At 49.0% G+C, this 14,382-nt stretch overlaps 1 protein-coding gene across 1 annotated transcript; it reads right to left on the bottom strand.

Annotated features, from left to right (window-relative positions):
* Window positions 1-1,116: 1,116 nt before the first annotated feature.
* Window positions 1,117-13,434, bottom strand: RIPPLY3 (ripply transcriptional repressor 3). The gene is made up of 4 exons (XM_001169524.7): window positions 12,744-13,434; window positions 11,383-11,449; window positions 5,958-6,025; window positions 1,117-2,862 (listed from the first exon to the last, which is right to left on the bottom strand). The coding sequence occupies exons 1-4, from the start codon at window positions 12,845-12,847 to the stop codon at window positions 2,616-2,618; spliced, it is 486 nt and encodes a 161-aa protein (XP_001169524.3). The 5' UTR covers window positions 12,848-13,434; the 3' UTR covers window positions 1,117-2,615.
* Between the last annotated feature and the right edge of the window lie 948 nt (window positions 13,435-14,382).

The raw sequence follows: 14,382 nt of genomic DNA, 5'->3' as shown, positions 1-14,382 counted from the left end.
AATTGACCCAGGTTTAATTGTTTTTAAGTCTGAAAAGATGTACTTTAAACAAGTAAAAGAAACAATAAAATACAATTTTTAATTTTTAAATGAAAAAGTAGCCAAATTTGTTCAAAACACAAAAAAGTAAACATTTTAAAAGAAAAAAAGGCCCAGAAAAGAAAAACACACAAAAAAGGAATTTTTCAAAAGACTGAAGCCATAAAACACAATTGATGTTTGTTATCTTTAGACAAAGGAAAGGGGGAAGAGCAGAATGTGATTTTACTTTGCAATGTGTACTTTCTATAGTGTTTGGATTGCTGAAAGTATTTCCATTCATTACTCCTACTTTTTAATATATTGGGCCTAGTATGGTGGCTCATTCCTGTAGTTCCAGTGCTTTAGGAGGCCTAGGTAAGATAGCTTGAGGCCAGGAGTTCAAGAGCAGCCTTGGCAATGTATTGAGAACCTGTATCTACAAAAAAAAAATTTTTTTTAATTAACTGGGTGGCTGGGCATGGTGGTTCATGCCTGTAATCCCAGCACCTTGGGAGGCCGAGGTGGGTGGATCACCTGAGGTCAGGAGTTTGAGACCAGCCTGGCCAACATGGTAAAACCCCACCTCTACTAAAAATACAAAATTAGCCAGGCTTGGTGGCACGTGCCGGTAATCCCAGCTACTCAGGAGGCCAAGGTAGGAGAATCGACTGAACCTGTGAGGCAGAGGTTGCAGTGAGCCGAGATTGTGCCATTGCACTCCAGCCTGGGTGACAAGAGCGAAACTCCGTCTCAAAAAACATTGCTGGGCATGGTGGCTCACGCCTGTTGTCCTACCTACTGCGAAGGCTGAGGTGGGAGGATTCCTTGAGCCCAGGAGTTCAAGGCTGCAGTGAGCTATTATTGAGCCACTGCACTCCAGCCAGGGACGGAGCAAGACCCTGTGTCTAAAATTTTAACAAATAAAACAGAATACTGAAATAAAATAATAGGTTATAATTTTAAAAGAATTATTTTTAAAAACCATGAAAAACAAAAAAACCTTAAAGCAGAAACTATTTAATTATAAAAATGTCTTAAGCAAAAAAGGTGATTATCAAACATTCTTTCAAAATATTTATTTCAAGTAGAAATTGATATAATGTACTATATACAGGAAGACACCACATGTAAGATAAGTAAGTCAAAAAGTTTCAGGAATACACGTTTCTCAAAATATTAAAAACTCAAAATAATTTTACATCAGATACTTTAATTAAAAATAGTGTTCATGGGTTAAGGGTAGGGTTAAAAAAATAAAAAATTAAAAAAATAGTGTTCATCTATTAAAATACCAAGTCCCAAACAGTCACCAACTAAGAAGAGAGACGGTTCTACTCCCTATAAATTCATACACACAGGCCTCCTTATACAGTCATCACATACATTTTTATCTAATTGTCTCCTAAAAATCCCTATCTTTCTGTTACTCTTTTTTTTCTTTTTTCTTTTTTTTGAGACGGAGTTTCGCTCTTGTTGCCCAGGCTGGAATGCAATGGTGCGATCTCGACTCACGGCAACCTCCGCCTCCCGGGTTCTAGCCATTCTCCTGCCTCAGCCTCCCGAGTAGCTGGGATTACAGGCATGCGCCATCATGCCTGGCTAATTTTGTATTTTTAATAGAGACAGAGTTTCTCCACGTTGGTCAGGCTGGTCCTTTTTGCTACTCTTATGGGAATTATTCGGCGGGTTAAAAAAATTTTTTTTTAATAAATACATTTTTTTTTGGCCGGGCTCAGTGGCTCACGCCTGTAATCCCAGCACTTTGGGAGGCCAAGGCGGGTGGATCACCTGAGGTCAGGAGTTCAAAGCCAGCCTGACCAACATGGTGAAACCGAGTCTCTACTAAAAATACAAAAAATTAGCCAGGCGTGGTAGCTCATGCCTGTAATCCCAGCTACTTGGGAGGCTGAGACAGGAGAATCACTTGAACCCAAGATGTGGAGGTTGCAGTGAGCCGAGATTGTGTCACTGCACTCCAGCCTGGGAGACAAGAGCAAAACTCCGTCACAAAACCAAACCAAACCTTTTTTTTTTTTTCCAAAATGCTACTAAGCAACTACATCTACCCTTGGATGATAGATTAAAATTGGAGTTTAATATCTAAATTATTTTTACAAAAGCAGAAATAGCTAAATAATGAGTCTCAGGTTAAGTAGGAGGTGGAGTGGGCGACTATCTAGGAAGAATTCATCACCTGATCAGTGAGTGACAATGCAGAAGGAGCTTTGAAAACTGGCTCTATGAGATAACAACTCTGTTGACATAGACCTTCTCTTTCTCCTAGAATCCTTTCTCAAAGGCATGCATGAGTGCACCAAAAACGAATCGCCAGGGGAAAGAAAAGTAAAAGCTGACTTTCTGTCATGAGTAGTGTGCAGGCCAGGGGCTGCCCGAGAAGCCTCTAGCCTCTGCACACTCAGCAGGGATGTGTGGTGTCCTGGCTCGGGTGTCCCCAAGAGAACGTGAGGGGCAGGTCCTGGAGAAGGGCCCAGGAGACAGAGACTGATTCATTTGGATGAGGGGCACTTGCCACCCCTTGAGGAGACACCTTGAGGGAGCGGACCCTCCCCCAAGTGGTCACCCCCTCCTGAGGATCACTGCCCTTGGTTGATGCCCTGGTCTCTGCCCTTTCCCCCTGGGCCATTTTCCTGCAGACCTCCCACCTCCTGGGGCAGAAGATGGAGGGGTGGGGGTCCTTCCTCTGGCTCTTCAGCTTCGGAAGCAGACTCAGTAGACTCATCGTCGTAGAAGTCAATCGTGGCTTGCACTGGGAAACTGGCCAGTACTTGCTCCCCGGAACTCCGCAGGTATTCTTGACGCTTTGACATGGGTAAATAGACTCTAATATTTAAGAAACAAATATACCATTAATCAACCTGAACCTCGTCCTAAATTGCTTCTAGAGGGTGCTTTTTCCCAGAAGCAGAGAACTCCCCAGTCTTCCTTTCTGGTCTTTGCCTTCACAACACACAGAATTTAAGTCATCAGAACAGAGAATTCTAGGCACCTATTGGAGGCACCTGGTGATAAACCTACCCTGGTTCAGAAGTGAGTTATAAATCTGACTGAGCCAGTCAATTTAGACAGTCGCAAGGAAAAGGGTGTGCTTCAAGGAAGGTAAAAGGCAACTGAAAACATTGGGTTCCAAGATTAGGAGGCTCACTCTGATCAAATAGGGGACTTGACTCTTCTTGGATAATTGATGTCCCATTTAGGTGAAGCCCCACTCTCCCACCCCACCCTCTGTCCCCTGCAGCATGGGAAATGCTGTAACCCCTTGGGTTCTGGAGGAAATTTACTCTGACATCTCTGAAACCCTGGTCTAGAGAAGCAGCTAATTTTTCCAGATGTTGCCATAAAGAAATTGGAGGCACAAGTCCTTTGCTCTGCCAGAATAAAAAAGATGTGCTTAGGAAAAAAGGAAAGAAAAGAGAAAGAAAAAAGAAAGTGCTTAAGTATGTAAAATTTGGAACCCCTAAATTCCAGGTTTTATAAGATTTTGGATTTGCTCATACATGGCAAGTATTAAGATACCCCCTCCCTGTAATCTTTTTTTTTTTTTTTTTTGAAAGGGAGTCTTACTCTCTCACCCAGGCTGGAGTGCAGTGGCGCAATCTCGGCTCACTGCAACTTCTGCCTTCTGAGTTCAGTGATTCTCCTGTCTCAGCCTCCCATATAGCTGAGATTACAGGCACCCACCACCATGCCTGGCTAATTTTTGTATTTAGTAGAGACGGAGTTTCACCATGTTGGTCAGGCTGGTCTCGAACTCCTGACCTCAAATGATTCGCCCAGCTCGGCCTCCAACAGTGCTGCGATTATAGGCATGAGCCACCACTCCCGGCCATAATCTCTTATCCTTCACTTACTTTCTTTCTTTTTTGTTTTTGAGAAAGGGTCTCATTCTGCCACCCAGGCTGGAGTGCAGTGAGGCAATCATGGCTTACTGCAGCCTTGAAATCCTGGGCTCAAGCATCTCCCACCTGAACCTCCTGAGTAGCTGAGACTACTAGTGCATGCCACCACGTCCAGCTAATTCTTTATATTTTTCATAGAGACAGGGTTTCGCCATATTGCCCAGGCTGGTCTGCAACTCCTGAGCTCAAGTGATCCTCCTGCCTTGGCCTCCCAAAGTGTGAGATTACAGGTATGAGCCACCATGCCTCGACCTGCTTTTCATTCATTAACTTATTTGCATTTTTCTCTGTGGTCTTCTGAAGAAGTGAGTTTGTCAATTGATCACTGCTTATTTGCAAAGCTGATTTCAATATCCTTTTTTTTCAGATAGAAGAGAAAAGGGAGAGAGAAAACACCCTTCTATAAATAATGGATGATAGTTTTTTACTTCATAAGATATCCAATAGACCAGTGGTTCTCGACCTCCAGGGGACATTTGGCAATGTCTGGAGACATTTTTGGTTGTCACAATGGAGGGGAAGCTACTGACATTTAGTGAGTAGAGGCCAGGAATACTGGTAAACACCCTACGAGGCCCAGGATAGCTCCCACCGTGAAGAATTATCCAGCCCAAAGTGCCAATAGTGCTGAGGTTGAGGAATTCTGCAGCAGACAGAATGTGTATGTTCATCTAAGACAGAAATATGAGCATAGTTCCATTTTTAGCCATGTTTACAATTAGGTGCTAGGAATACATTCTCAGACATTCCTAGCATGGTGGCACATACCTGTGGTCCCAGCCACTTAGGAGGGTGAAGTGGGAGGATCATTTAAGCTCAGGAGGCAGGGGTTGCAGTGAGCTGAGATTGTGCCACTGCACTCCAACCTGGGTGACAGAGTGAGATGTCAGAAGAGAAAAGAAAACTATTGGTGTAAGGCATACAAGGGAAGCTTCCTTCTGACCAGTCTGAGGAGACTGAGCTTTATGCCTTCACATGAGTGTCTTTGGGTTGTATTAAGCTTTCCAGTCTTCTTGGGTAACCAGGGCAAAGGCACCTGGTGGAGGCGGCCCAGGCAAGGTTAATTTTGGTAAAGGAGATCGAGCGAGACAGACAGAGAAAAAGAGAGAGACAGAGACAGAGAGACAGGCAGAAATCCTGAACATGAGCCACTTGTCTAAAATGGACAGAGTGTAGATGGATACAGCAGTGAGAATCCTGGTCACCACCAGGACCATGACACACACTTAGGAGGTGGGAGGGAAAGGCTCTCTCAAAGGTGCTCGGCACCCACTGTGCTGGAGACAACCATTTACTCAACACATAGATTTTTTTTTTTTGGAGACAGAGTTTCGCTCTTGTCGCCCAGGCTAGAGTACAGTGGCGTGATCTCGGCTCACTGCAACCTCCACCTCCCAGATTCAAGCGATTCTCCTGCCTCAGCCTCCCAAGTAGCTGGGATTACAGGTGCCCACCACCATGCCCAGCTAATTTTTTGTATTTTTAGTAGAGACGGGGTTTCACCATGTTGGTCAGGCTGGTCTCGAACTCCTGACCTCAGGTGATCCACCTGCCTCAGCCTCCCAAAGTGCTGGGATTACAGGCATGAGCCACCATGTCCACCCTCAACACATAGATTTTGAAGGTCGACTTTGCACTAGACAATATACTAGCTTATATCCTGGTAGAACAATAGAAATATACCTCAATATCTAAGTTTTTGTATATGCATATACAATTCATATGCAATTATATAAATATAATACAAGGCACAATTTGTAATGAGAAGTAGAAATAACAGGTATAAAGAAAAGAGAGAGGCCAATTGCACTTTGTAGAAAACACTGAATGAATGAATACATGAATGGATTCCAGAAATCCAACAAAATCTCCTTGGTATAAGGAAACTAAACAATACCAAAGAATACATTGAATTATTTTCCACTTTGTTGACAATCTACGTGGTTGAAGACACTAAAGCATATTAATGCCTATATTAAAAGGAAATTACAGATTACTTATTGTGAAGTCGTATATTACCTTACAGGATGCTGAAACCCAAAGGCTCCCTTTGATCCAAAAGTGTGTTGGTCAGCCCTAGGTTCAAGCTGTAACGACAGACACATACAAACACAGAGACAGTGCAGGAGTGTCGGAAGGTGACATCCTGAGGTTTTAAACCACAGAACGTAAGTCATCTGCAGTTGGTCATATCAATACCAATTTTAGAGAGTTTAGACACCTTATCAGTATTCGATAAGCCCGTGTTCCTGTTACCGCGGCCCAAAATGTCCCAGGCACTGTGAAGAATTCAGATGGAAGGAGTTGGACACAGTGCCTCAGTCCAGCATTTTACAATCTAATGGACAGAGACGCACATGTATGCTAATAACCAGCTACAAAGCATCACACGGGAAGATACCCATGATTCTAAGCATGAAGGAAGGTCAGGAACGGGTTCATGAAGGGCCTCGCAGAGACATCTGTGGCATGTGGGTTTGCAATTCTAAGACTATTTTGGCAGAGGAGAGCATCAAATTCAGAGTGGCAGTACCGGGAGTGGTAGCTCATGCCTGTAATACCAGCATTTTGGGAGACTGAGGCGGGTGGAATCTGAAAATTTAGCTAGGCATGGGCGTGGTGGCGCATGCCTGTAATCCCAGCTACTTGGGAGGCTGAGGCACAAGAATCACTTGAACCTGGGAGGTGGAGGTTACAGTGAGCCAAGATCCTGCCACTGCACTCCAGCCTGGACGACAGAGCGACACTCCGTCTCAAAAAAAAAAAAAAAAAAATCAGAGTGGCAGGAAAACAGGGCGTGCAGGTGGGGAGCCATGAGGAGCCTGGTGTGGAACAAATGAGACCCTGTGATGGGCAAAGGGCTCAAACGGTGACATTTGCCTTGAATACCCACTGTTGAGTTTAGGTTTGACTCTGGATACAGGAACTGGAGATGGATTTTTGAGTCAGGGAGTCCAACTATCAGATCTGTATTTCAAGGAGAGCAGCGGCCGCAGGGAGCTGTGCACAGATGAGGCTGATATAGAAAGGGCTTGGAGGAACCAGTCTTGAAAATTGATGGTAAAGAGCTTCTGGATGAGGGCAGGATGTGAACTCAGGCTGGGCACGGTGGCTCACTCCTGTAATGGCAGCACTTTGGGAGGCCCAAGTGGGCAGATCACTTGATGTGAGGAGTTCAAGACCAGCCTGGCCAACACAGTGAAACCCAGTCTCTACTAACAATACCAAAAAATTTAGCTGGGCGTGGTGGCATGTGCCTGTAGTCCCAACTACTCGGGAGGCTGAGGCAGGAGAATCGCCTGAACCCGGGAAGCGGAGGTTGCAGTGAGCTGAGATTGCACCACTGCACTCCAGCCTGGCAACAGAGCGAGACTCCGTCTCAATAATAATAATAATAATAATAATAATAATAATAAATAAAGAGCTGAAATGGTCTGGGGCAGTGCATCAGAAACCCCAAATCTTCAGATTCCAAAGTTCAGTTGGAACCAGATGAGAAACAGGACAAAACTTACTATGGCCTGACAAGGAAGGACTTTGACACCGTGAATCTCCACGCCATTCCATCCTGCACGGACGCTGGGGCGGGTGGCGGAGGGAATGTGCACATGATATATATGAGCAAATTCGCCTGTAAGGAGCCTCTGCAGACATTACATTTTCCCTGCCATATTTTTTTTTTTTTTTTTTTTTTTTGAGACGGAGTCTTACTCTGCTCACCCAGGCTGGAGTGCAGTGGTGCGATCTCGGCTCACTGAGATTCTCCTGCCTCAGCCTCCCGAGTAGCTGGGACTACAGGCGCATGCCACCACGCCCGGCTAATTTTTTGTATTTTTAGTAGAGATGGGGTTTCACCGTGTTTCGATCTCCTGATCTCGTGATCCGCCCGCCTCGGCCTCCCAAAGTGCTGGGATTACAGGCGTGAGACACCGCGCCCGGCCCCAGCCGTATTTTCATAATTCACTGTGATGAGCTAAGAAAGTGATGAGGCTCTTTGAAACAAAATCTTTTCCATAAAGTTGTTCACTCTTTGGGGGATACAGGAAGCTGCTTCTTTGTTAAGCTCTGTTCGTGATTATAAAACACTCCTATTTCCTCAGGCCCTACTTTATGGCCACAAGCAATCTTGCCCTGCTAACAGCTATTTGGCGCCCTGCGATCAGACAGGGCCTAACTCGGCAGTGGCAGGTGTCAGAGAAAGAATAACTTCTGTAAATCGTCCAGTTCTAACTGGACCCTGTTAAAACATTCAGCACACCTTTATCCACTTTAAAAACCTTACCCCACAAACATACGCAGCTTTAAAAGTTTTATGCCAGGCAGGGCGCAGTGGCTCACGCCCGTAATTACCAGCACTGTGGGAGGCGGAGGCAGGAGGTTCACTATCTGAGGTCAGGAGTTCGAGACCAGCCTGGCCAACATAGTGAAACCCCCGTCCCTACTAAAAATACAAAAATTAGCCGGGCGTGGTGGCGCACGCTTGTAATCCCAGCTACTTGGAGGCTGAGGCAGGCGAATCGCTTGAACCTGGGAGGCAGAGGCTGCAGTGAGCTGAGATTGCAGTGAGCTGAGATTGCAGTGAGCTGAGACTGCACCATTGCACTCCAGCCTGGGCGACAAGAGCGAAACTCTGCCTCAAAAAAAAAAAAAAAAAAAAAAAAGCCATAAATATCCCGATTGTTTTCCAAAAGGATCCTTTGTCTGCTGAGGGAAATGTCTAAATATTCACATTTTATAATGAAACACGAGAACAGAAATGTGCACAAGGCAAGCACTGCGTTTAAGATATGTGCGAGTGTGTTTTCCTATGAGCCTGAGGACTGACAGGTGCAGAGAGGCTTTCAGTGGGGGTCAGCCTTCTCCTCCCCGTTCGAGTCTCTGACCGGGCTAGGGCTAAGAAGTGGGAGCCTGGCAGATAGGGCAGGCCCAGAAGAACAAACAGTCCCTGATGTTTTCCAGGAAACTGCCTCCCTGACAGTGCCCGCAAGTGGCCAGGAGGGAAACGCAACAGAGATCAAGAAAGGTGCAGGTAGGGGAGGGAGATAGCTCCCTAAGGGTTGTAGGGGCATGAAGTGGGTGAGGGTGACCGTGCTGCTCAGAGTACAGGGCCTTGAGGCCTTCCCTCTGCTTGAGGGTTTTTTGGGTTTTGTTTTTGTTTTTGAGACAGGGTCTCATTCTGTCTCCCACGCTGGAATGCAGTGTCCCGATCTCAGCTCACTGCAACCTCTGCCTCCCAGGTTCAAGCGATCCTCCTGCTTCAGCATCCTGAGTAGCTAGGATTACAGGCGCACACCACCGCTGCCCGGCTAACTTTTGTATTTTTAGTAGAGACAGGGTTTCACCATGTTCATGAGGTCAGTCTCGAACTCCTGACCTCAGATGATCCGACCGCCTCGGCCTCCCAAAGTGCTGAGATTACAGGGTGAGCCACGCGCCCGGCCTACTTGAGGTTTTATTCTAGTTTTGCTTTGCTTGCCGGGAGCCCTGGTACAGGTCACCAGGCGTTAGTCCTCCTCACCGCCACTCCAGCCAATGGCATTTTTAAGAAATACAGAAGAGGGCTTGGGAGCCGGGGAATTGTCCTGCTTTGTCGGGCGAGGGCGCTGTTGAGCAAGAAGCGTTCCTTCCCCGCGCTGGGCAGCTCTCGTCGGTGGACTGCAGGGAACCCAGGGCGGTGCACAGTACCAGAGCACAGACTGGCGCTGGTCGCTCTGCGCAACCAGCTGGGCTCTGCAAAGAGCGGGCTCCGGGCTAGGGGTGAGGATTGGCGGGCTCTACAGCCCCCAGGGAACAACCACTCTTCCCACACCCACATCCGTGGACAGAACTACTTCAGCGTGACAGGCTACCTGCCGATCAGCGAGAAAGTTAACGTTTAACATTTCTCTGCAAGTAAATTTTTCTCACAAACGGCCTTATCAAAACAGAAAACAAAACCCAAAACCATCTGTCTTACTTAGGGAGCGTGCTATCGTATTTTTATTCCTGCAAGAAACTGATAGGCTCCACATCCATTTCATTTAAAAGAAAACGGGATAATTGTAAACATCTATATTCTCACACAAGCACCTTTAAATTTTATGTTTAAGAACTAAGTTTGAATACAAAAGAAGGGATTTTACATTATTTAGATATATGTATAAATAATCGGGGACTAAAAATCATCTCTTGTTAATTGATTTATCTTTTATCTGCTTCCTTCTTTGAAGTAAATTAAAATTCCCAATATTCAGATTAATTTAATAAAGTCGTGCAAATATCAAAATACGGTGAAGGTCTGTTTTCCCACAATCAAGTTTTCTTACCATATTACAAATAACTGCACGTTAGGCCATATAACACGTGTTATGTAAATTCAATACATGGTCTTTCCCAGCCTAATTCTTCAGTGTTTTAAGACTCATCAAAAAAAAAAAAAATTAAGTAAAAGTCATCAATTTATATTTTAAAATGTAACAAAGGAAAGGTAAATTCTATGAAAGCAAGTCATTACATCAGTAAGTATAAAGCAACTGAGTTACCAATGCAGAGTAACAAAAGAATGGTGGAGGTCATTAATCTTGCCCACAAAGCCCTCTGCTTGAGTGTATTTGCTCAGACAACATGAGATACCCCAGGAGTGCTTGACGGGGCTGAAAGTGCTTCAGAAAGGGCCAGACGCGGGGTGGGGGCTTTTAACCGCAACTCTGGGCACCTTAGATGGGGCTCAGTCCTATTTGCTCTGTGGCACCGGCCCAACGCTAATGGTGCTCTCAGCTTTTCTCTAAGGCAAGCGATAGTGGCAGCCTCTCCCCTCCCCTCCCGACCTGTTGCTTTGCAGAAGAAACCGCAACAGGGAGGACATTCCTTATAATTCCCATGAAACTACTACGGTTTTTTGTTTTTTTTTTGTTTGTTTGTTTGTTTGTTTTGAGATGAGTCTTGCTCTGTCGCCCACACTGGAGTGCAGTGGCATGATCTCGGCTCCCTGCAACCTCCGCCTCCCGGGTTCAAGCGATTCTCCTGCCTCGGCCTCCTAAGTAGCTGGGATTACAGGCGCCTGCCACCATGCCCAGCTAATTTTTATATTTTTAGTAGAGACGGGGTTTCGCCATCTTGGCCAGGCTGGTCACGAACTCCTGACTTCAGGTGATCCACCCGTCTCGGCCTCCCAAAGTGCTGAGATTACAGGCCCGAGCCACCGCGCCCAGCCTACGACTATGCTTTTATAGTGGGTATGCTTTTTTAGGAAGGAGAAGCCACCAGGAGCCCAATCTATAATGCGAGTCAGGTCTGATTAACACCTTACTCATTCAGGTTCCAACTCCCAGACCCCGAGGCGCTCCTGGGTTAGACGCCCAAGGGACGGCCCTGCGCAGAAGGCCGTTCACGGTCCCTGTATTTTAAAAGACGATGCCACTTTGTGGCTGGACGGGTTACCTACAACGCCCGCACTGAACCTTACCGGCCTTCCAGTTCTGGTCAGCTCAGCATCTCCAGGTGTCTGGATCCAAGGTCGCCACGGCGCGGGGCTGGAACGGCAAGCGCCAGGAGAGAGTGAACCCTGGGCACTTCTGCTGCCTTCAAACTATGCCATGAGAGTTATTCTTAGTTCCAGTGCCTGCCTGAAAAAGAGGCACCGGACCCCCCAGGAACTTTCCCTGGAGTTCTCAGGGCTGTGGATAAATTACTGTCATTTGTGTTTTTTCTCTCCTGCTACGTCCCCAGTTCTCTGCCTCCAGTTAAGCTTTGAGAAGGGAGGTCCCGAATCTCACACAATTATCAGGGAACCCATTAGTTGAGAGATTTCTCTCCCTGCAAATCCTGGCTGAATTGTTCAATTCGGGGTTCCCCAACTATAGCTGTCTACTTTGTCCCCGGTTAATTTCAATCACACCACCTTGGTCACTGAAGGAGATTGATTCTACAGAGATGATTTTACAGAGTTGTAGGATGAAAAACAAACAAACAAAAAAAGAGGGCTGGGCGCGGTGGCTCACACCTGTAATCCCAGCACTTTGGGAGGCTGAGGTTAGTGGATCACTCGAGGTCAGGAGTTCGAGACCAGCCTGGCCAACATGGCGAAACCCAGTCTCTACTAAAAATACAAAAATTAGCCGGGCGTGGTGGCAGGCGCGTGTAATCCCTGCTACTCAGGAGGCTGAGGCAGGAAAATCGCTTGAACCCGGGAGGCGGAGGTTCCCGTGAGCCAAGATCACGCCATTGCACTCCAGCCTGGGCGACACAGTGAGACCCTGTCTCAAAAAAAAAAAAAAAAAAAAAAAAAAAAAAGAAAAGAAAAGAGGGAATCTTTCTCCTGCCTGGCTACCTGGCCCATCCGGCCTACCCGGTCCCTTCCCTACCTCCCTGGCTAATTTGATTTCCTACAACGTTACTGTCTTTAAAAGGGTTGGTGCCCAGGGACAGCGAACGCCGAGCCCCCAATCCAGGGACAACAGAAACGGCTACCGAGAAAGTAGCAAGGTGAGAGATTGCCTTTGCAAGGCTGGCTTAGGAGCCCGAGACTGCAGTGTCCCCGGCTGGCTAACTGAGATCTCCTCTACACGGAAGCGTCGGCCCCTTTCCTGGCCAGCTACATCCTGGGCCTCCGCACTTCAGAGCTGTGCGTTGGAACCGGAGAACTGAGCGCCCCTCCCGGGAACCCGGCTGCCGGCTCAGGAGCTTGCTTGGAGTCGCCGTCGAGCTCCGGAGCTCCGCTGGGGATCGGGGGTTCAGCAGCGCCCCAGCCTCCCGCTCGCTGCGCTCCCCGCACCGCCACCGCGCACGCCTCTCAGCGCGTCCACCGGGGCGCGGGGCCACCCTCACCTCTCCGGCCCGCGCGGTGGCGGAGGCCTCCAGGGAGCGTCCCCCGGGCAGTGACAGCCGCGCCCCCGCGCCTTCCGGGCTCCGGCCGCCGCTTCGGGCTCCATGGTGCCGGCGGAGCCCGCGCCCCTTGCTGCGGCGCCGGCCTACGAGCGCGCCTAGATCCACTCGGGCTAACGCGCTCACCTACCCGCGCGCCAGGTTTAAAAACGGGGGCGGGGCGGCGCGGGCAAGCGCGGGGAGGGGGCAGGACCCGAGGAGCTCCGTGAGGGGTGCGGAGGGGGCCGCAGGGTACGAAGGAAAAGCCCGGATCGGAGGAGCGGAGGGGACCAGAGAAGTTCCGGGAGGGGACCAGGGAGCCGGGGATGGGGAGGAGACGAGAAAAGCTCAAGGAGGTGGCGCCGGGTGTCAAGGAGGGGAGTCCGGCAGGCCCGGGCAAGGGTGGGGACGGGACAAAGAAAGTCGGGGAGGGGGCACAGAGAAGGGGTGACCAGAGGATGAAGGTACCAGGGATTGGGGCCACGAGCTCGGGCTGGAGACAGCGGGAAGTGACCCAGGAACCCGGGAGAGGAAAGCGAGGCCCGCGGGCTAGGGGCGTTTCCGTCGGGCGCACTCCCTCGGGGACTGGGGGGACCTGCGCTCAGCCGCTGGGCTTCCCCTGCCGGATGTGGGATGTGAGGAGTCCCGGCTTCTCCGTCCCTCTGTGGTCCCCGCGGCCTCGGGCTTTGGTCCTGTGCGAGCATCGGATTCCCCGGGTTTCCGGAGAATCTCGCTTCCACCGCCTTAGAGCGGCAGCGGGTCTTCGGGGACATCTACCGAATCCTCGGGTCCGCGTGCACCGGCCTTGCCTTCGGTGCTGCACAGTGGGCTCCCGGACGCCCCGACGCCAGGGCTCGAACCCGTGGCGAAGCGGGTGGGGTGGGGCGCGGCGACCCTTCCAGGAGACAGAAGACCAGGAATGGAACCGAGCAAGAGGGGTGCTACGAGCGCACCCTTCCCACCGATGGCGGCCTTGGAAAGAATGCGAATTTTTAATAAAGCCTGGAGCGGCGGGCTTCTCCTTCGGTTAGCCCCAGCCAGGCTTAGAAAGGGCCTCCCGACCAGCAGAAGCGACCTTGCCCGACCCTGGCGACACTTCCCCGGGCGTCGCTGGAGCGCCGCTGCCACCATCACCAGCGCACGGCCAGGGTGGGAGAAAGCAGTTTCACACGTAGTGCACTGCGACAGAACACCGAAGGCGCTGGAGGGCCGCGGGCCTGGACCCCCGGGCTCCTCAGGGGTAGTTACTTTATATAATTTAAGTTACTGTGATGGATGTTAAAAAATCGAAGAACTAGGCCAGGCGCGGTGGCTCACACCTGTAATCCCAGCACTTTGGGAGACCGAGGCAGGTGGATCACTTGAAGTCAGGAGTTCGAGATCAGTCTGGCCAATATGGTGAAACCCGTCTCTACTAAAAATAAAAAAATTAGCCGGGCGTGGTGGCAGTCTCCTGTAATCCCAGCTACTTGGGAGGCTGAGGCAGGAGAATGGCTTGAATCTGGGAGGCGGAGGTTGCAGTGAGCCGAGAGTGTGCCACTGCACTCCAGCGTGGGAGGCAGAGCGAGATTCCCTTTCCAAAAAAAAAAAAAAAATCGAAGAA

The sequence above is a fragment of the Pan troglodytes genome, chromosome 22, assembly GCF_028858775.2.
Source record: "Pan troglodytes isolate AG18354 chromosome 22, NHGRI_mPanTro3-v2.0_pri, whole genome shotgun sequence".
In the NCBI taxonomy this organism is placed as follows: Eukaryota; Metazoa; Chordata; class Mammalia; order Primates; family Hominidae; genus Pan; species Pan troglodytes.
The sequence above is the reverse complement of the archived record's forward strand: the minus strand, read 5'-3'. Positions and strand labels throughout refer to the sequence as shown.

Bases quoted from the DNA above. Each gene is read 5' to 3' on its own strand.
- RIPPLY3 (XM_001169524.7), bottom strand. From the start codon at position 12,847: ATGGAGCCCGAAGCGGCGGCCGGAGCCCGGAAGGCGCGGGGGCGCGGC. The intron at 11,450-12,743 runs GTGAGGGTGGCC...TTGCCGTTCCAG, and splicing joins CCACCGCGCGGGCCGGAGAG to CCCCGCGCCGTGGCGACCTT. The intron at 6,026-11,382 runs GTAAGGTTCAGT...CTGTCGTTACAG, and splicing joins TGACCAGAACTGGAAGGCCG to CTTGAACCTAGGGCTGACCA.